Source organism: Protomyctophum bolini, assembly GCF_963924005.1.
Source record: "Protomyctophum bolini genome assembly, chromosome: 16".
Lineage (NCBI taxonomy): Eukaryota > Metazoa > Chordata > Actinopteri > Myctophiformes > Myctophidae > Protomyctophum > Protomyctophum bolini.
In genome coordinates, this window is record NC_137877.1 from 41,723,771 (window position 1) to 41,746,999 (window position 23,229).

At 45.4% G+C, this 23,229-nt stretch overlaps 2 protein-coding genes across 2 annotated transcripts in view; one reads left to right on the forward strand and one right to left on the reverse strand.

Moving 5' to 3' along the window:
* plekhm3 (pleckstrin homology domain containing, family M, member 3) overlaps positions 1-21,726 on the forward strand; it is a 465,291-nt gene extending 443,565 nt beyond the window's left edge. The window contains exon 16 of the transcript XR_013965553.1: positions 21,717-21,726. The gene's annotated coding sequence lies outside the window, so the exon portion shown is untranslated. The remainder of the gene's footprint in view (positions 1-21,716) is intronic.
* Positions 7,326-22,948, reverse strand: LOC308330987 (high affinity choline transporter 1; the record flags this gene model as incomplete). The annotated part of the gene is made up of 11 exons (XM_080786056.1): positions 7,326-7,475; positions 7,864-8,070; positions 8,507-8,624; positions 9,234-9,433; positions 10,006-10,223; positions 15,002-15,155; positions 16,176-16,319; positions 17,495-17,643; positions 19,560-19,715; positions 20,034-20,147; positions 22,771-22,948. The coding sequence occupies 11 exons, from the start codon at positions 22,946-22,948 to the stop codon at positions 7,326-7,328; spliced, it is 1,788 nt and encodes a 595-aa protein (XP_080642182.1).
* Between the last annotated feature and the right edge of the window lie 281 nt (positions 22,949-23,229).

Sequence of the window (23,229 nt, forward strand, 5' to 3'; positions counted from 1 at the left end):
CACACACACACACACACACACACACACACACACACACACACACACACACACACACACACACACACACACACACACACACACACACACACACACACACCTTTGCGAGTTGCATAGCATCACCCCAGCAACCAGTGGCAACCACCACCCACCCCAGCATCCATCCATCCATCCATCCATCCATCCATCCATCCATCCATCCATCCATCCATCCACGTGAAATCGAGGTCTGTTCATTAGCGTGACCACTCCCCTGGCTTATCAACCATAGCCCCTCCAACATGGCAACCATTCTCTAAATAATAAATAAATTGGAATTGATCGAGGCCGTTTCTGTTCCCCACAACAAGCCTTTTTCTTTTCATTTCATTACAGGCAGGACTCATCAATACAATTTACAAGCTCATAACGCGGTGCGAAGCGACGCGTTGTAAAACTTGTAGATCTGCTATTTTACCCTACTGGGGTCATGGGGGGGTCACCAACATGTGATAAAGTGGTAAAGACTTGTCCTTGTTTTACACACCATGAATGATGTTCTCATTTTGATAAGACCACATTACTGAATGCCAGGTTTTCGTCACAATAATTGTGACAATACATCACTCTGATTTACTGACACTATGTTGAGAACCAACTAGTAGCCTACTATAGTGGTTCTCGCATGTTTTATTAGCAAGGACCCCCTTATAACTGTGAGAGGGTAAAAATGTAACCAAATGGACACGTAAGGGTTACAGGTCCATTTGGTTCCATGTGCACACTCAAGAGTTACAGACTGTTATGGTCATTCAGGGCTATAGATCTTTAGGCCTATATGTTTCCCGTGGCCAAAAATAATAATAATCTTGACAAAAATGACCACAACAAGCTAGCATAATGGTGAAGACCGACGAGCCCTGATTACAGGTGGGACCAGTCATTTGGTTACATGTTCTTCCATCATAACAGCTTTTAAAATGGTCTCCACTAAATTATATCTGGACAAAAAAAACAACAACTTACAGAATATAGCTATAGCGGCATCCCCTCCATTGACAGGTGGTCACAGAAATGACCTGGTGATCTTTTTGAATTAAACCACTGTAAACTTTAACTCACCAATATTGCACCTGTACGGACTGCTGGGGTTGTTGTATACGTGTATATCCTCTTTGTCTTTGTTTGAAAACATCCACCGTTGTCCTGCTCTGAATAGCTCCAGTGTTGTTTTCGTCGACTAAAACTAAATGGAAACTAAATGCAAACTAGACTGAAATGTTAGGAAGGGACTAGTGGACAAGAGGTCCAGTATAAGTCATTTTACACTTGGTTGCATGCTGGAAATAGCAGATCTACAAGCTCAGCGTGACGCGTTGTGCGCTTGTGGATCGGCTATTTTCAGCAAGTGTAAAATCTGTCATTACAACGGCATCAAGCCCCGCCAAAATATATTTTAGTCGACTAAATCAACTGTAGATTTAGTCGACTGAAATCGCATGACATTTAGTCGACTAAAACTAAACACTAAAACATTCCAGGTGACTAAAACTAAATGAAGTTTCAGTCCAAAGACTATATGACTAAACTAAAATAGAAATCTGCTGCCAAAAACAACACTGCATGCAGGCTCTCTGTGCACAACAGCTCTCTGCCTGCCACACTGCCTTCACAGATGTTACCAATGAGTCTCTAACGAAGGCTCTGTTCCATTTAGTGCAAGCTGCACAGTGTGGTTCTCAAACGTTTTAATTTCAAGGAACTCCATAACTCTGAGAGTGTAACACATGTAACCAAATGGACCCTTACAGGTCTGTGACTCTGAGAGTGTAACACACGTGTAACCAAATGGACCCTTACAGGTCTGTGACTCTGAGAGTGTAACACATGGAACCAAATGGACCCTTACAGGTCTGTGACTGTCTCTGAGAGTGTAACACATGGAACCAAATGGACCCTTACAGGTCTGTGACTCTGAGAGTGTACAAATGGAACCAAATGGACCTGTATACAGAGTAGGCCTATAGAGTTCTCAAATTCTGACCGAACCCGACGGGCCGGGCTGGGTCTCGGCTCAATGAAATAAATAATATTTTGAATCTTTTATAATAATAATAATTCTATACTGTCTGTGTGTGTATTTATGACTGGCGTTTCACTTTTGCTCGGCCCGACCCTACGCCAATAACCCAATGCTTTAGGGCCATGACGGGTAGAAAATCTATGCTAATCAGTCGGGCCGGGCCAGTTAGGGCCCACTTAGGGCGCAGTTATGGCCGGGCCTTAATTTTCAAGCCCGTTGAGAACCCTCTCAAGGAACCATGAGGGTCCCTGGACCACCAGTGTCTCCAGTGAGGGTCCCGGGACCACCAGTGTCTCCAGTGAGGGTCCCGGGACCTCCAGTGTCTCCAGTGAGGGTCCCGGGACCACCAGTGTCGCCAGTGAGGGTTCCGGGACCACCAGTGTTTACAGTGAGGGTCCCGGGACCACCAGTGTCTCCAGTGAGGGTCCCGGGACCACCAGTGTCTCCTGTGAGGGTCCCGGGACCACCAGTGTCTCCAGTGAGGGTCCCGGGACCACCAGTGTTTCCAGTGAGCCAACAAGCTTGACTCCGTTTGACCTGAACGGAACAGAGCCTTCATTAGTATCATTGGTAACACCTGCGTGGTTTTATTTTTATTTTGATGATTTTGGAATCCATTTTTCACCTGGTGCCAACTGCCTGCCAACTGTGATCCTGGGTCGCTATACTCTCCCTCTGCCAACCTGGGGGGAGCCCCGAACTGAGCTCACGTTTCCTTCAATGCATGAGGTATAGTGAGCAGGCCGCGTTTCATCACCTGACATGGGGGGGGGGGGGGGGGGGTTCCCTGGTCGGACGTAGCGCGTGGAACGAACACACGTTATTCCAACCAGTTCCTTTCCCCTCCACCAGGCTCCCCGGCTGGCCAGGGGGAGGCAGCATTAGCCCCTAAGCCCACATAAACTCAGTGTTTGCAGCCATGATTCCTTCTGTTTGTGTTTGAGACAGTTGAAGTGCTCTTTGGAAATCACTTCATGACCTGCATGCGAGTGGTAGAGTGTATAGCAGCTGTTGGCAGGACTTTGAGCTAATGAACGAGGCTGTGAGTGGAGAGGGTTCATTTAGCCTCTGTTAGTTGATTGCAGCGAGACAAAAGGTTTTCAAAAAAGATGTTTGAGTGCTGTTCACTCGACCGTTCGCACATGACATCACACCATCGAAGTGACCCCCTTTAAATTAAAGCGATTGAGTACATTGAAGCTGATTAGGTTCTCACACGTGCACGCCACGCACACAGTCACACACGCACGCACACACACACGCACGCACGTACGCACAAACCACAACACTGGAGAGAAAACACAGTTAACCCATTTAGGACTGAGGCCGATTCTAAAAAAAGTATTTTAAATCCTAAACGTTTTCTGAAAATCCTCATGTATGTCAGTGGTTCTCACAGGGTTAAAACTAGAGATGTCCCGATACTGTATCGGTATCTGAAAAGTATCGGATTGGCCCTTATTTGGTCATATCGGGTCATATTATCGGCGAATATGCCAGTCTAACCAGCGATCCGACACAGGGGTAATAAGGGGTTGAAACTATGGCATGGTAAATAAAATGTTGGGGCATGTGGAGTTTGCTTTGGAGTTGCCCCAAACTGCAAGTGCACATTTGAGTGAGGAGTCTGCTATATAAACACAACACGAGATATATATCTAGATAGCTGTAAACACTATTCCCGGTCGATGGACTTCAAAATAAGATCTTTATTATTTTTCTATTGTTCTCTTGTTTCGGTATTCGGTATCGGCTAACACAGAAATTGTGGGATCGGATAAAAGTGAATGGGGACACCCCTATAGTTAAAACCCTATGTTTCTGTGTTAGTGGTTCTCAAACTATTTCATGTCAAGGAAATCAAAATTCCCCATATGAATTTAGAATTATGTCGCACGGCCTCCGAACAAAACGACCTGATTTTCTCAAGTGACTTGCAGCAGTGGAAACGGAAGCTGTTTTATGCATTATTGTGAAAGATATCCCCCCAAATGTAAATTATTAATTTATTATTATTATTTTAATAATTATTATAAATGTGCATAAAATATGCAAAAAGTTTTAATAATATATATTTTTTTTACATAATTTCCTCTGATAAGTCCCAGTAGTAAAAAGTAGTAGTAAGGTTGAAATCAGTAGAAATTAACCCGGGTTTTGCAGGGTTAAGCTCTTCAGAGAGTGGCGTGCTGATGAAATGTCCGGCAGGGGCCGAGCAGCGGCTGCTGCTGAGGGATTGGACGGATCGATGGCGACCGACTGGACGGAGCGGTCGGCTGTCGACGCCCACGTCCCCCAAAGGAACAATACGTCCCCCTCCCGCTCCCCCCTCCCCCTCCCTCCCTCCCTCCCTCCCTCCCTCCGCCTCCCTCTGCTAAGCTGATACTGCTGCCTGACAGCCGGTCAATATGCAACACAAACCACCACTTTATACTTGGTCTGGGAAGCGTTCCTTTTCCAGGTTTATGATCCGGGTCAGGAGAGGATGCTAACTGTTACGTCATGTTGTAGTTGTGCACGCGCACGCGCACACACACATACACACACACACACACACACACACACACACACACACACACACACACACACACACACACACACACACACACACACACAGTCACACACACACACACACACACACACACAGTCACACACACACACACAAATAAGGGTCCATTTGGTTCCATTTGTACCAGATTTTAGTGTGCAGCACTCTCCGTATATATATACACCACACAATGTTTACGACACCATTTTTCAACCTTTGCGTTGCGACGCCTCCAGACCTCAAACGATAACACATGCATCCACAGCATACACGGGAACAAGGTTTTGGCACATGTTCAAAAAAATAAAATATAAATAATCTGATATAGATTTTCCATTTTGCCTGATATATATTTTTTTATCAAGGTGACATACAGCGTATAATAACTGATTGTACAGCATATAAACCAGCGCTGGTGAGCTAAAAACACAAATCATGTTAAGAAGATCTATTGGTCGTCAAGTACTTAAAGATGGAGTGCCACAATTTTTGTATTTTTCCAGTTTTTCATGTGTCTATGAGGTGACAGTATACTTAATTAGACACCCTGGAGTTGTTTTTATGTGCACTGGTGTATTAACTTTGTATTTAGGGTTTCTTCCTGGAGGATGAACCCTTGACAGTCAAACGGGGCCAATGAAATAAACAGTAATATAGTGACATCACATTATCAGCCCCTCCCCTAACCCCTCCCCTTTTATCAATACAACTACAGCTGTGGGTGCGGCTTCAGTTCAGGTGGATCACCACCCATCACCCATCACCACCCACCAGGCAAACCAGGCATACGTAATGAACTGGTGGGCGTGTCCACATAAAAGCATGATTTTAACAAATACTGTACACTTTTGGAAAAAGTTCTTCCCCCTTAAATTGTAATAATACCTGATGTTCATGTTTTAAGGTGGGAAAAAATCGTGGCACTCCATCTTTAAAGAAAGATCTAGTTTTAAATACTTTAAATCATTATAATGTAGCTACAGCTCAATAATTATGTACAACTTGGACCATAAAAAAATATTATTGCTCTATTAATAAAATGTGTTCTACGCTTAAAGAGGTTCAACTCAAAGCAGACTGTCTGGATGGCGATCTATCGTCACGCAAATGTGAGCGTGTGCACACCCACACACACACACGCGCGCGCACACACACACACACATTATTTCCGTAATTGCAGGCGTAAAACTAAAAGCCTTTTTTAACGTCACCTTGATAAACAACCATTTCTCTTGTGAGGACGATTGGACCTCACAACCATAAGTACACACGCACGCACGCAGGCACGCACGCACGCACACACACACACACACGATAATCACATAGACATATACTTCAATAGATATTGCACAGTTCTCGTCTAACTCACGGCATCCATTTTGTGGAACGCTCCATAAAGTGAGCTGTCGGTGTCCGTTGGCCTCTTGCTCGTTGCTTGGCTTAAAAATAAAATAAAATAAAAACAATCCTTCCTTTCACGGTAAGCAGCACTTTAAAACAAACTCAAAAACAGTGGCGGCGGTATTTCTTCTTGGCCCCTTTTCCACCAACAGAAACCTTTGGTTCCAGAACTTTTTCCTTTTCCACCGACAGAACGTTGGTTCCAGAACTGGTTCCGTTCTAGATTCTTAAACCGTCGGTGCTTTTCACGGAACTGAAAGCCTTCTTTTGTTCCAGTTCCAAACCAACTTTTATAGGATTCTGAACCAATACATTTTCAGTGGAACCGAAAACTGGTTTAACTGGTGCTAAAGGACTGAACCGGTTTAACTGGAGGTGAATGGACTGAACCGGTTTAACTGGAGGTGAAAGGACTGAACCGGTTTAACTGGTGATAAAGGACTGAACCAGTTTAACTGGAGGTGAAAGGACTGAACCGGTTTAACTGGTGAGGAAAGGACTGAACCGGTTTAACTGGTGGGGAAAGGACTGAGCCGGTTTAACTGGAGGTGAAAGGACTGAACCGGTTTAACTGGAGGTGAAAGGACTGAACCGGTTTAACAGGTGGGGAAAGGACTGAGCCGGTTTAACTCTGGTGGTGAAAAGGGGCCTTTGAGAGAACGAGAGAGGAAGAAGTCTTTAGCACTTAAAACACACACACGACGACTTGTTGTGATTGGTCTGGCTTGGGACGGGACGGACCAATCATCTGGCTTCTGCTGTGAGCAAGTCAACTTCCTTGTTGGTTCTGCGAGAAGAAGGAATGTAAACAAAAATAAAAGAAGGGAAGGCAGCCCCGCTTCATCATTGGCACAGAACACGGTCGTGGAGTCACCTGGAAGCCAAATATAATATATATATATTTTTTTCTAACATGGATTTGGCCACCGATTTGGCTCCCCAAAGAACCTCACTCGTCCTTCTTCAAATCCCTGGTGTTCCGTTTTTTCTCCTCCTCCTCCTCCTCCTCCTCCTCCTCCTCCTCCTCCTCCTCCTCCTACTGTTCCTGGTTGAAGGTGTCGTCTCCTCCTCCTCCTCCTCCCCCTCCTCCTCCTCCTCCTCCTCCTCCTCCTCCTCCTCTTCCTCTTCCTCCTCCTCCTCCTCCTCCTCCTCCTACTCTTCCTGGTTGAAGGTGTCGTCTCCTCCTCCTCCTCCTCCTCCTCTTCCTCCTCTTCCTGGTTGAAGGTGTCGTCTCCTCCTCTTCCTCCTCCTCCTCCTCCTCCTCCTACTCCTCTTCCTCCTCTTCCTGGTTGAAGGTGTCGTCTCCTCCTACTCCTCCTACTCCTCCTCCTGTTTGAAGGTGTCGTCGGGGCTGAGGTCCTCGTCTTCGTCGTCGAGACTGGCCACGTTGGTGAAGGTCCCGGCCAGAGAGGCCCCGCCCCCCAGGATGGGCTTGACCGGCGCCATCTCCGACAGGATGATGTTGTCCTGGTTGTGAAAGGGTTAAAACAACGGGTAAACGGTTCATCCTGCTATAATCTTAATATAACATGTTATTAAAGTTTCAAAACATTTAAGAAGAAAATAAATAGATGCGTTCCTCACACATAGAGTTTGGCAGTTGCGTAAAGTAACTATAAGTACTTTTGCTCAAGTATTTCAAATTGTGCAGAAGCAGCGAGTGCATATTCCAGAAACGGTACTGCCGGGGGGAGCCGGTAAACTGCCGGTATACACGGTAACAGCCGGTAAACTGCCGGTATAACAGCCAGTAACCTGCCGGTATACACAGTAACAGCCGGTAAACTCCACACCTGGTTGGATCTACAGCGGCCCCTATAGTGGCCGGTTCCGTACGCTATACAGGTATACACACCTGGTTAGATCCCACCAGCGTGGTCTTGTCCATGATCTCTCCGCTGTTCTTGGACACCACGGCGTCCAGGAAGTCGTAGCGGTGGTGCCACGTGCCGCTCTCGAACAGGTACTTGGTGAGGTAGGAGGTCAGCATGTTGGCCACCAGGGAGGCCAGCATGGACACCGTCTTGAAGGGGAAGCGCTGCTGCACGAAGGTGTGCTCTACCTGGACGGATGGAGCACACGGGGAGGACATTAAGTCAACACTTTGGAATGAAGTCTATGACTTTACTGTGTTTTTAATCCTTGATTCTATATGTGCAGTATACGAGCGGTTATACAAGCAATGAACGTAATCTAATCAGGAGCCAGATTAGGTGGTTTGGGCATCTGGTTATAGGATGCCTCTCGAGCGTCTCCCTATAGGGAGGTCCTCGACCCCCCCCCCCCCCCCCCCCCCTCCCACTGGGAGGAGACCCCGGGACAGACCAAGGCGCAGTTGGAGGAAACACATCGACTCACTGGCCTTTGGAACGTCTCGGGATCCCCCCCCAGGAGGAAGTCACTATAATGTTGCTCTGCATTGGGAGAGGGAAGTCTGGAGCTGCTCTGGTGGAGCTGTTGCCCCCGCGACCCGGCTACGGATAAGCGGTTGGACTCACGGCGTCGGTGAGCGGGTTGATCTTGTCCTCGTAGTAGTATCCGGGGTAGTAGATGAACGGCGGGAGGTAGAGGTACGGCTCCCCGCCTCCGATACGCAGCAGCAGGCCAAAGATGTACCTGGAGAAATACTCTTTATTAGTACATCAAAATGTACTTAAAGCTCCAAAAGCAGAAAGTATACTTGCATTAAAAATGTTTAGAAAATAGCAGTTTCTATCTAGTTTTCTGAAAATCCCTATTATGTTTCCATGTCAGTGATTCTCAAACTCTAATCATGTCAAGGACCCCCAAATATAATGTAAAGCCCACTTTTTACATAATTTACTTAAAAATATTTTGTTCCAGGGACCCCCCCACTGTCCACTGTCCACTGTGAAATAATATATATAATTCAAAGTTTTAGGCCACTTTCAAAAGTAGCAGACCTGCAAGCTTGTAGGTCTGCTATACTTTTGAGAAAGCGTGAAAATGTGTTGCAAATCATGAAAATATTCTTATTTTTTCCAGAATATATATTTTCAGATGGGGGTCGGCGGCCTATTACATATATCTTTGGGGGTCCTTGACAGACATGAAAATGTGTGAGAACCACTGACATATAGAAACATAGCGTTTTTCAGAAAACTGTCATGATTTATAGAAGACAATGTTGTAGAATCGTCCTCAGGTCTAAACAGGGGGGTGTAATGTACAGTAACATCGACGTTGCGTATATATATATATTACCCGGCCACGGATCCGTAGGTGTTGGTCCCCTTGACGAACAGGACGCAGAGCAGCTGGGGGAAGATGATGACGTACACCAGGTCAGAGCTGAGGTACCACAGGCCGTACACGGTGCCCGTCAGCAGCGCCATGGCCGTGGCCGCCGCCCCGAACACGAAGATGGTGATGCGCATCACCCACACGATCTCACGGTCCGACGCCTGCACGGAGAGAGAGAGAGAGAGAGAGAGAGACAGAGAGAGAGAGAGGGTTGAAATCGACATGTATAAATATGAAATAAATGCTTAAAGGTAGAGTAAGTGATTTCACTCAAAAAACCTTAGGTTTCGTTTTTGGCTGTGGGACCTAAGCCTTCGTCCAATCAGGATAGAGAGTCAAAAACGAAACCTACGGTTTTTTGACCCCCAGGGGTTAACTGCGGGGACAGGGAGGAACTCCTTATATGGTCAGCACACTCTATAGTAGAGAGGATTATCACAACAAAACAAAAAAAAAAAGTGATATTTGAATTAAGTTAAATCACTTACTCTACCTTTAAACATGTAGCTAGGTGTAATGTGATCGTGTGACACTGTGTGATCGATCAGCTGACAGGCCGGGGTGAAGCCACACAGACTACTCACAGACTGTCTGAAGGCCATCTGGTAGATGTTTAGATCTACTCACAGACTGTCTGAAGGCCAGGCTATACTCACAGACTGTCTGAAGGCCAGCTGGTATAGATGTTTAGATCTACTCACAGACTGTCTTGAAGGCCAGGCTATATACTCACAGACTGTCTGAAGGCCATCTGGTAGATGTTCCGGGCGAACATGGAGCTGGCCGACAGGATGGAGGAGTCCGCGGAGGACATGACGGCGGCCGACACGGCGCCCAGGCCGAAGAAGGAGATGTAGGAGGGACAGAGGTGCTGCAGGACGATGGGCAGGATCATGTCCGACTGCTGGTTCTCCTTGGGCGGGATGGGCCCGTACGACGTCTGGTTCCAGTCTGGGGGATCGGAACAAGAACACACACAACTTAGAACATCAGGATGTGTGGTTCCAGTACAGCAGGGCCGGTTCTAGGCATAGGCGAACTAAGTGGTCGCCTAGGGCCTCAACCACTGAGGGGGCCTCGTCACAGGGAGAAGATTTTTTTTTATGTATCTCTTAATTTTGATCTCAAAGTGCACCAGATTGAAGCATTTTCATGGCAAATTTGCACATTTTTCTGGGCCCCGCCCCCCAGGACCCCCCCCCCCCCCGGCGTGGCAAGGCAGGAGGGGGCCTCATAAAAATATGTCGCTTGGGGCCACAAAAGGCCTAGAACCGGCACTGCAGTACAGTAAAGTAAGGTGGTCCCCATGCAGCTATAAACGATGGAGAGTTGGTAACCAAAATGGACCCTTAACACATTTTACGCTAAAGAAGTCTACACCTATTAGAGAATATGGAATAATTGTTATTTTCATCAATGTTTGCCTGTTATTGTGGACAAAATCTTATCCAACGACAACAGAATATTCTACGTTTTGGGTGGGAGAGGCTAAGGTCTGTATTTTGCGTGTCTTAAGTACCAGGTCTTATTCCCTAACTTGAGTAAACTAAAGACCTGGAGGCGTGATCAATGCCATTTGGCTATTCTGAGTGGCCAAAGAGCATTGATCACGCCTCCAGGTCTTTAGTTTACTCAAGTTAGGGAATAAGACCTGGTCCTTAAGACACGCCAAATACAGCCCTATATGTCATCAAAAGGTGGTCCGTGGCTCAGATACAGAATAAATAATGAGCCTTGATGTGAAATGACACATTACACGTTAAATTGACGATTGCTTGTCACGCAGAGATATTACAATTTGAATTGTGTTTTTTTGGCATTTGGAAATTGGAACGTTATAGAGAGGCCATCTGGGAAAACAGATTGATGGTCTCCGGTTCAGATCCCCCAAAAGTGTCCATGAGCAAGAGACACTTTATAGCCCAATGACTGCCCCCCCCGGGCACTGTATAATAGTACAATATAATATAATTACTGTAGGAGCCACATGGCGTTTGTATTGATGTTTTGGTGACGGATGTTGATTGATTGATTGATTGATTGAAACCTTTATATATTCAGTTCACCCTGAGGTTCACCCTCATTTGCAATGCTGCCGAGATCACACATATATATATACACACAGATATAAAAACACAAAAATAGTTAAATAAAGCAACTGAAAGTGAATACGTTAAAAACAATTACATATTGAGGTAGGGGGGGTTTAAAAAGCAGGTTATGAAATTGTCCATAGGATATTGGGGTGTTAATTTTTAGTGGTTGTTGTGGAGTGTTCCATGAAGTATAGGGGCATGGAAGCAGATTTTCCCGGTTCAGACTGTACAGATGGACCTCTATAAGACAGTTCAGTTCAGACTGTACAGATGGACCTCTATAAGACAGTTCAGACTGTACAGATGGACCTCTATAAGACAGTTCAGTTCAGACTGTACAGATGGACCTCTATAAGACAGTTCAGACTGTACAGATGGACCTCTATAAGACAGTTCAGTTCAGACTGTACAGATGGACCTCTATAAGACAGTTCAGTTCAGACTGTACAGATGGACCTCTATAAGACAGTTCAGTTCAGACTGTACAGATGGACCTCTAGTGTAAGTACAGACTGTACACTTTGAGCGGTTCTGATCGGTGCTTCTTTTCCAGTCTAAGTTAAACTTGAGCATTATTGTGTTTGAACGCAAGTCCTTTAAATGTGACTGCATGCCGGGTTGATCAATGCACTGGGAAACGGCTGTCAGCCGCCAACAATTACTGTCAAGATATTTTACAGTAGAGAGCGTGGCTTTTTTTTTTTTTCAGTTCACTTTCAATAAAAGAATGATGTATAAAAGTGGCATCTGGGCCTTGAGCGGTTGAGTGGAGGGCGGTCTGGTGCCTGAAGGAATATCCCTTAGGATGGAAATTAGTCACGAACCATTTACCTTCACAAACACATTGGATCCCTTTGGAAATGCAGGTTTGCGATGAAAGCAATTACATTTTACTAAAAATGATTTAAAGAACATAGCAACAATATTATTACACAGCTTGTAGATCTACAATTTTTGGTTTTTGAACCAAACTGTCTGCTAAAGCAGCTAACCCCACCACCTCTCCACCGCTCAAACTGTCTGCTAAAGCATCTAACTCCACCACCTCTCAAACTGTCTGCAAAAGCAGCTAACTCCACCACCTCTCAAACTGTCTGCTAAAGCAGCTATACCTCCACCTTATCTTAACTCATCCACCCATCCTCCACCTTATCTTCCCATTCAGATATTTCCTGTGGTGTCGTCCCCCTCCCCCCTCTCTCTCTCTCTGCATGCTGTCATCTCTGTGCTCACTCTACCCCAGCCCCCCCCTCCCCCTCTCTCTCTCTCTCTCTCTCTCTCTCTCTGCATGCTGTCATCTCTGTGCTCACTCTACCCCAGCCCCCCCCTCTCTCTCTCTCTCTGCATGCTGTCATCTCTGTGCTCACTCTACCCCAGCCCCCCCCCCTCTCTCTCTCTCTCTCTCTGCATGCTGTCAACTCTGTGCTCACTCTACCCCAGCCCCCTCTCCCCTCCCCCCCCCCCCCCCCACCATGACACAAGGCCTCGTCCAGAGAATTGCAAATCTGATTTATTTCTCCAATCTGGTGTTCAGATCTGAAGACTGTCCACGCTGTCGTTTGTCAAGTGATTTGTGAACAATGCAGAATAAATAGCTTGTAGATCTATCTATACGCATGCTTGTAGATCGGATATTATATACACTATACTGTAGTAGTATATACTAGATATACAGTATACTGGAGTAGTATACACTATACAGTATACACTCAAGTGTTCAGACTGACACGAATGCGTGCGTGAGTGTGCTCCCTCTCTCTGTGTGTGTGTGTGTGTGTGTGTGTGTGTGTGTGTGTGTGTGTGTGTGTGTCTCTCTCTCTCTCTCTCAGTACTATTCTCTCTTGGTCTCTCTATCTAATTCATACATCGGTAGTCATGATGTGACGTGCTGTTGGCTTCAATATCTCTTCATTTTTGGCCTAGACTGCAATGGAGAATACATTATGTCTATTCATTCATTCCTCTCTGTCTCTGTCTCTGTCTCTGTCTCTCTCTCTCTCTCTCTCTCTCTCTCTCTCTCAATTCAGCTTTATTGGCATGAGTAAACGTACGTTTACATTGCCAAAGCAAAAAGTGGAACAAGACAATCTAGATAAAACAATGTATGTACAAATAAATATGGAATTTAAATAGAGACGCAGTAAACAGAGCTGTGTTACGTGAACACTTTGGATAATACTGTCTTGTGAAACTATACAAAGATTGTGCATTTTCTGTCAGAGATATAGTTATACATCAATATAGGATACTTTTGAAAGTTGACAGCGGAATGTCAATGTTTTGTCTTTCACTTATATGACAACATGTGGACAAGTATAGCAGTAATTTATTCAAGTAGCGGTAATTTATTCAAGTTGCAGTAATTTATTCAAATGTAATTGAATTAAAGTGAGTGGCTCTGTTTATATAACAGTATTTCATTTGCTGTCTGCATTGTATAAACTCAATGCGGTTTGTATTCCTTAAGGTGCTTGTATTCCATTTGACATCCTTCTCCTGTCACAGCAGCTCTCTCTCTCTCTCTCTCTCGTCTCCAGACACAGATCGTTGACTCACATGGAACGTCTCGGATCCTTAAACTAAATAAATCACTGGTCCTCCTCAGATGTAATATTCAGCATATTCATGTCGCGAAGCGTTGAGCCCCCAGACGATCGTCTGTGTGTGTGTGTGTGTGTGTATGTGTGTGTGTGTGTGCGTGCGTGCATGCGTGCGTCACGTGCGTGCTACTTTTGTATGCCGAAGTAGGGCATTCATTTACACACAAAAAAAGACACTTTAAACGTCAAATGTTGAAATATATGAGATATGAGGTTTCTGTATAGAAATAGCCTATATTATGTATTATGTGACATAAAAACCACCCTGCCTCACTTCAGGGAGAAAAGAAGGAGAACGGCTTGAAATGAAGTCCCAATTATTCCTGAGTCCAGATGTTTGCTGCAGCTCATCTGGAACGCACCCAACGTTTACTGTGAACTCACTCACTATTCATTTATTTATTTTCTAAATCTAATTATCCCACCATTTTTGTAACTCTTTGCCAATTGCCTAAACCTCCCTCTCCCCGGGGAGAGCCCCGCACTGAGCTCATGCTTCCTCCAATGCATGAGGAGTCCAAGCTGCTTCTTTTCACCTGACAGTGGGGGGGGGGTTCCCCGGCACGACATATAACACGTGGGAGGAACACGTTATTTCCGACCAGTTCCTTTCCACTCCATCAGGCGCCCCGGCTGGCCAAGGGGCGTCTCAGTATTTTAGCCGTGACGTGAGCGCCCCCTCCAGAGATACTTCCGGGTCTATACTTTTGTGTGGCTTTTGTGTCCCCACAGAGTTATACTGTGTCCCTCCGTAAAACAACCACTAAAGTCTCATTTAACCCCCCCGGGGCCTCACTCTAGAGCCAGTCACTGCTGGGTCAATGCGCAGAGACGTAATGTAATGTCCCCTCAGGGAGCACTCTATAAATCCTACTTAAAGTGCCCTGGACACCGCTGGCCTGTGTGTGTGTGTGTGTGTGTGTGTGTGTGTGTGTGTGTGTGTGTGTGTGTGCAACTGCGCGTGTGCGACTGCGTGACTGCGTGACTGCGTGCGTGCGTGTGTGTGTGCGTGCGTGTTTGTGTGCGTGCGTACCGGTGGATGCGCCTATAGCTCCAATAAGGACAGAGGGGATGGCCATCACCAGACAGCCGAAGGCAGCGAGGAAGGAAAGGATCTGAGCGTAGGTGGCTGAGGAGGCAGAGAGCACCCTCTGGAAGTACACCTGCCACGGGATGCCTCCTAGCATCTAGGAGGTATAAATACATACATAAATACAATCAATACATATATAAATACATAAATACATAATATGTGACCAAATTTGACTGAGAGCCTGCCATCGCGCAACCTCCAGCTTTTCATCCGGGGGAGAAAAACACTTATTATTATTTTTATCCAAAATCAGTTAATAGCAGACTCTTCACATACTAGAGCATGTCTGAAATAAGTGTCTGAAAACGACATTTAAATATTAAATAAATGCTTAAACATGTAATGTTAGAGTCGACATAGAAGACATGTAAATATGAAATCAATGCTTAAACATGTACCTGTAGCTATAGGTGTAATGTTAGAGACCACAGAAGACATGTAAATATGAAATCAATGCTTAAACTGCATGTAGCTACTGTAGGTGTAATGTTAAGAGTCCACAGAAGTGAACCTTTCAAGCCTGTTTTCTCAACTCGCTGCCAATTTGAAGCTCTGATTCCCTGCTTTCATATGACATGAAAAAACAAAAATTCAAAGAAATCCAAAATGGCAGTCCCTCAGTCAAATTCCACCTGCCACGTGATATACCTCCTAGCATCTAGGATAACATAAATACTGGTACATAAATACATGGCACCGTCAACAACATACATTTTAGTCTGCTAAAACAACCGTATAGATTTGGTCGACTAAAATCTCATGCCATTCAGTCGACTAAAACTATACCAAAAGTTAAAGGTAGAGTAAGTGATTTCACTTAATTCAAATATCACTTATTTTTTTGTTTTGTTGTGATAATCCTCCCAACTATAGAGTGTGCTGACCATATAAGGAGTTCCTCCCTGTCCCCAGTTAACCCCTGGGGGTCAAAAAACCTTAGGTTTCGTTTTTGGTTCTCTATCCTGATTGGATGAAAGGCTGTGTCCCAAGGCAAAAACGAAACCTAAGGTTTTTTGAGTGAAATCACTTACTCTACCTTTAAACATTTCAGATGATCAAAAACATGACTATAACACCGAATTAAATTGTCCTCGACAGACACCATAGTGCTCACCAGCAGCAGGAAGTTGTCGGCCCAGCGCCAGCCGTCCTCGGCCTTGATCTGGCCCAGCCAGGGAGCCTGGTAGATGGCCTGCTTGGCCGACACGCCGATGTCCGACACCGCAGGGTTGGAGAGGGCGAACGGCACGCTGATCCACTGAGACACACAGACAACACACACACACATCACTGTCTGTATAACACACTGATCCACTGAGACACACAGACCACACACACACATCACTGTCTGTAACACACTGATCCACTGAGACACACAGACAACACACACACATCACTGTCTGTAACACACTGATCCACTGAGACACACAGACAACACACACACATCACTGCCTGTAACACACTGATCCACTGAGACACACAGACAACACACACACACATCACTGTCTGTAACACGCTGATCCACTGAGACACACAGACAACACACACACATCACTGTCTGTAACACACTGACCCACTGAGACACACAGACAACACACACACATCACTGTCTGTAACACGCTGATCCACTGAGACACACAGACAACACACACACACACACACACACATCACTGTCTGTAACACACTGACCCACTGAGACACACACAAGATCACAACACACACACACATTACAGTAACATACAGTACAACATTACAGTAACACACACACACACACACACACACACACACACACACACACACACACACACACACACACACACATTACAGTGACACACTTTTCTTTTCAGAGTAAAAGCTGCCATATCTGCCTGGAACCCCGAGCTCCTATTTTGAAAGAAAACCCGGCACTCAGGGTTGGACTGGCCATAGGACATACCGGGCATATTCCCAGTGGGCCGCGACCATAGGGGGCCGCCATGATATTAAAAACAAATAAATAAATCCGGGCCTGCTGCCATTCTGCCAGTGCCGTCATGATAATTTCACTGTACCTGTTATCAGTGAGTGACAAATAAACCCTCTTCTATCTTGAATCCTTTTGCCAGCATCATTCTTGTGAGAGCAACAAAGGGTTGTGTATAGTTGTCTGTTGGTTTGTATATCATTTATGTTGTTCTGTAAAAGTGGTGGTAATAGGGCTTGTTTGTTTGTGTGTGCCTCGACGGAGCGGGCGGTAGAGTTCTGCTATCTGCGCGCTGGTCGTGGTGGTGGGCCGGTCTGGGCCAAATTCGCACGAAAATGACCGGGCCGAATTTTTTGTCCCAGTCCAGCCCTGCCGGCACTCATTGTGTTAAACTTTAACTCGCGGGCCGCAGAAGACGACATGCGGCCCGCGGATCGCCAGTTTGACACCTCTGTGTTAAAGGGACTCACCAGGCCAACGAAGATGCAGAAGAGCTGGACCACGTCTGTGTAAGCCACAGAGTACAGACCTCCCACCAGCGTGTAGAAGATGGCGATCAGCGCCGAGATGATCACCGACATGTTGATGTTGATGTCCACGATCACGCTGAGAGTGGCCCCTAGTGGAATAAAATATATATATTATATCACTGAGTGTGGCCCCTGAGGGGAATAAAATATAGTTATATCACTGAGTGTGGCCCCTGAGGGGAATAAAATATAGTTATATCACTGAGTGTGGCCCCTGAGTGGAATAAAATATAGTTATATCACTGAGAGTGGACCCTGAGTAGAATAAAATATAGTTATATCACTGAGAGTGGACCCTGAGTAGAATAAAATAGCATGACTGAGAGGTCCATTGTGACCAATTTTTTTAGATTTTGAAGTTGATTATCTTGAAGTTGATTATCTTTGCCCATGAAGCTTCCAGAAGGTTCCCCTTTCCATGAACATCATCATTCCGTCATCTCGGATGTTTGTGACGTCCGAAACATTTTCTAAATATGAATTTAAGCACATGCTACTTCCGTCACATTTTACTTCAGTCATGCTATAGTGTTAAAGATAGCAGCTCTGTTTACATGTGCAGCGCTCTACTCTGTACAAATAATAGTCCCGAGGGTGGTTGTATTCCATTGTTTACATGTGCAGTAGGTCTACTTGGTACAGATAGTAGTTCTTATAGGGTGGTTGTATTCCATTGTTTACATGTGCAGTAGGTCTACTTGGTACCGATAGTAGTTCTTATAGGGTGGTTGTATTCCATTGTTTACATGTGCAGTAGGTCTACTTGGTACCGATAGTAGTTCTTATAGGGTGGTTGTATTCCATTGTTTACATGTGCAGTAGGTCTACTTGATACAGATAGTAGTCCTGAGGGTGGTTGTATTCCATTGTTTACATGTGCAGTAGGTCTACTTGATACAGATAGTAGTCCTGAGGGTGGTTGTATTCCATTGTTTACATGTGCAGTAGGTCTACTGGGTACAGATAGTAGTTATTAGGGTGGTTGTATTCCATTGTTTACATGTGCAGTAGGTCTACTTGGTACAGATAGTAGTTCTTATAGGGTGGTTGTATTCCATTGTTTACATGTGCAGTAGGTCTACTTGGTACCGATAGTAGTTCTTATAGGGTGGTTGTATTCCATTGTTTACATGTGCAGTAGGTCTACTTGATACAGATAGTAGTCCTGAGGGTGGTTGTATTCCATTGTTTACATGTGCAGTAGGTCTACTTGATACAGATAGTAGTCCTGAGGGTGGTTGTATTCCATTGTTTACATGTGCAGTAGGTCTACTGGGTACAGATAGTAGTTATTAGGGTGGTTGTATTCCATTGTTTACATGTGCAGTAGGTCTACTGGGTACAGATAGTAGTTATTAGGGTGGTTGTATTCCATTGTTTACATGTGCAGTAGGTCTACTGGGTACAGATAGTAGTTATTAGGGTGGTTGTATTCCATTGTTTACATGTGCAGTAGGTCTACTCGATACAGATAGTAGTACTTGTGGTGGTTGTATTCCATTGGCTAACCTTCTTTTGTCGCAACAGTTCACAAATCTTGCTGCTGTGTTCGCACGCTGTTTTATGTGCATAGTCTGCACATCTTCCCTTGGGAGCGTCTCTGTGCAGTGGGTGCGTAGTCTGCATGTCGTGCCTTGAGAGCGGAGACGTCTGTGTGCAGTGGATGGATAGTCTCTAGTCTGCATGCTGTCCCTTGGGAGCGTAAGTGTCTGTGTGCAGTGGATGGATAGTCTATAGTCTGCATGTCGTCCCTTGGGAGCGTAGGCGTCTGTGTGCAGTGGGTGCATAGTCTGCATGTCGTCCCTTGGGAGCGGAGGAGTGTGTGTGCAGTCGGTGCGTAGTCTGCACGTCGGTCTCTCTATTTGCATGGCTGTATTTCATTATGGCTGATGTTTGAGTGGGTGCAGCGGTGAGACGTCCCATGCATCATCATATACACTCACTAATGAAAACGTCTGGGTTTCCGAGGCTATGTGCACTCACTCACTCGCTGCACTTCACTTACCCAGCGCAGACAAGATGGCCGCGGACCAGAAGATCTCTCCCATGAGAGCGGGGATGAAGAGCAGGCCTCCCATCCTCTTCCCGTAGATCTGCTGGAAGGGGTCCAGCATGGTGACGTACCCCCGGGACCGCATGGGCTTGGCAAAGAACAGACCCCCTGGTGGTCAAAACGGGACAGGTGGAATAAAGAACAGACGGAACAACAGGTGGAATAACGCTAAATGAAATCTCAAAGAGTGGGAATGAAACGATGATGTTTTCGGGCCGACCAGCGTGAAGAAATCATATACATTTGAGGCATTTGATTATACGGTTGCTTTTTATGACATTTCTGAGACATTTCACGACACGTCGTGCTGCCAACGTGTTGTGAAATATACTCTATGAAACGTCTATGGGAAAAATGCATGGGCCAGGCCAGGCCAGGCTAGACCAGACCAGGCCAGGCCAGGCCAGGCCAGACTGTGGTACTCACCAACAACCAGACTGAGGGCGTATCCAAAGGGAGCCTGAGCCCAGGCCAGACCGTGGCCCGGCAGGTAGACGTACTCTGCGGTTCCGTTGATGTAACCCCCGCCGACCCAGGTGGCTGCGTGGGAAAAAACACACAGAGCATAAATATAATGTTAGTTATACAACACGGAATTATCCTGTGCTTTTCAACCCATCTCATGAGCATTTGAGCCACGGACCACCGTTTGATGACATTTAAGCCTCTCAGACCCATTTGAGCCACGGACCACCGTTTGATGACATTTAAGCCTCTCAGACCCATTTGAGCCACGGACCACCGTTTTCATCAGATATTGAATATTTTGTCGTCGTTGGATAATATGTTGTCCACAATTCCATGCTGTATATTGATGTTTGTACCATTAGGAGAGATAACAGGCAAACGTATCAAATATTCTACATTCTCTATTTATGTAGCCTTTTTTTTTTGAAAAATATAATAATAATAAAACTTTATTTGTGTAGCACCTTTCATGACATGAAATGCAGCTCAAAGTGCTTTACAGAAAAATGGAGAATAAAAGAAAAGCAAGGCAACAACATTAAAAACAAGCAGTAATGCAATACAGTGAGGACATGAATAACAAAAATAAAAGCTCAATTAAAAGCAATGTTGTAGAAGTGGGTCTTGAGCTGAGCTTTAAAAATGTCTACAGAGGCTGCCTGACGAAGGTACTGTGGGAGCTTGTTCTAAAGGAACATTGAGTGATTTGGGTGATTTGGAAAGCCCCCGGTCTATACCCCGGTAACAAGATGTGCACATGCACCCGCTATTAATTTCAGTGGAAGTTGCTCAGTGGCGTTTTTAAGCACCCGCAATACTGCCGGAAGTATACAAGTATAACTCAATGGCTCGAGTGAGCGGAAGTTAATCCCGGACCTCAAACGTCATATACATGACGTCCGTCCACCTCCATGAAAGTGCTGCAGTTCCTCTTTTCGCCAGTAGGTAGTGGCAGCTTCAAGTTGGATATAACCTTACTGGGGGCTTGGACACACAACAGGCCAACAGCACGCACACCAAGGCCCGCCCCCGCTCAATCATGGTTGGCGGAAAGGCCCCTCTCTATCCTGATTGGATGAAGGCTGGGCCACCTAGCCAAAACGTTTTTTTTACCCCAGGAGTTAACTGGGGAGAGGGAGGGTGGGAGGAACTCCTTATATGGTCAGCACACTCTATAGTAGGGAGGATTATCACAACAAAACAAAAGAATAAGTGATAATTGAATTAAGTGAAATCACTGAATATATACTTTAACCAAATGGACTGTGAGGGTCCATTTGGTTTCCTTTCACACTCTCAAGAGTTAAAGATCTAATAAGGGTCCATTTGGTTACCAACTATCCATCATTTAGCTGCATGGGGACCACCTGGAACCCCCTCAAGGACCACTGGTGGTCCCCGGTCCACTGCTTGAGAACCACTGCTGAATGACTGCAATGTAATGCACAAAAATATATACATCTCTTAACATGCACACGCTATTAAGACCCATGATTCTACAAATCCATCCATCCATATTCAACCGCTTATCCGTAGTCGGGTCGCGGGGGCAACAGCTCCACCAGAGTGCTCCAGACTTCCCTCTCCAGAGCAACATTAGTGACTTCCTCCTGGGGGATTCCCGAGACGTTCCAAGGCCAGTGAGTCGATGTATCTCCTCCCAGTGGGACGTGCGCCGAGGACAACACTTCATGACCATAGGTGAGAGTAGGAACACTTCATGACCATAGGTGAGAGTAGGAACACTTCATGACCATATAGAGTAGGAACACTTCATGACCATAGGTGAGAGTAGGAACACTTCATGACCATATAAGGTCAGAGTAGGAACGAAGATTGCTCAGTAGACGGAGAGCTTTGCCTTCTGGCTCAACTCTCTTGTCGTCACAACAGTGCGGTACAGTGACTGCAATACCGCCCCTGCGGCTCGCCTTCTAAATTTAATCATAGACCTATAGGATATCCTCACACATTTCTAGATTATTCCAACATGTTCAGAAATAGCAGATATACAAGCTCAGATTACTTCCCGTTACCAGTTACGCAAATAGCCAGCCTTCTATATATAGTGTGATATTTCTGAATAACATATTTCCGCATGCGGTTATAAATTATTATGATCATGAAAGTTTCATGACATGTATAGTTGAAGAATGAGGATATATAAATAATTCATGTCATATAATCACTTCCTTCAGGGTGTGGAACTAAAATAGCATCAATGGCGAGGTTTATTGTAAGAAAGAGAGACCTTAATGGTCTATTAATGTATTAATGTATGCTGGTCTCAGGAATATTATGGAGATGCTCAGCTTTTCAACACATAGCCTATTAGGCAGCATCATATTGTATGGAGTTGGTAAGGTTGTATTTTCCGTGCGTAAAACAAGGAATGATCAATCATAATTAATTTATGCTTTTGACTTGATATGAAACAGAATATGGCAATGTCTACTTATATTCTATAGGCTGTGGTTGAATTAATTAGAAAAGTTGGATTTTCTGCAAGTGCCGTGCAGAATCCGTGCGTAAAACAATAAATAATAGGATCAATCATAGTTATTTATGATTAGTTTATGCTTTTGACTTGATCAAATAATGCCCATATATGAACCAAAATATATGGCAGCAGGTTATCCATCCATGCCCAGGTAATTATTTATTAGGACTTTTATTTTTATTTTATTGTACTGACCCGTCATGGTGAATCCCCCGACGAACAGTCCGATGTCCCGGCCGCCCACCATGATGGTCTCGCTGCGGTCCGCTCCTTCTCCGGAGTTCTTGTTCTTCCACGCGGCCCAGATTCCCACGCACAGGATCAGCAGGTAGAAGATCACGATCGCCACGATCCCCTCCGCGTGGACTGCCATCTTCTTCTTCTTCCTTCCACGGACGGACCAGACGGACCACCTCTCCTCTCCTCTGAGACCCGGCGCGGACCCCTGCCTGAGCCTCCTGTCTGCCTATACCCAATGCAGATCACTGCGTGGTGCGACCGCAGGACACAGATCTCATTACAGAGACCTGGAGACAATGAAAGCGCAACAGTCAGTTGGTCTGCCTTTGGAAAACAACCCTATAGACCAACTAAACTATAACTGACTGTAATTACAGTATAAGCAACATGTGTTATTACCTCTGATATAATATA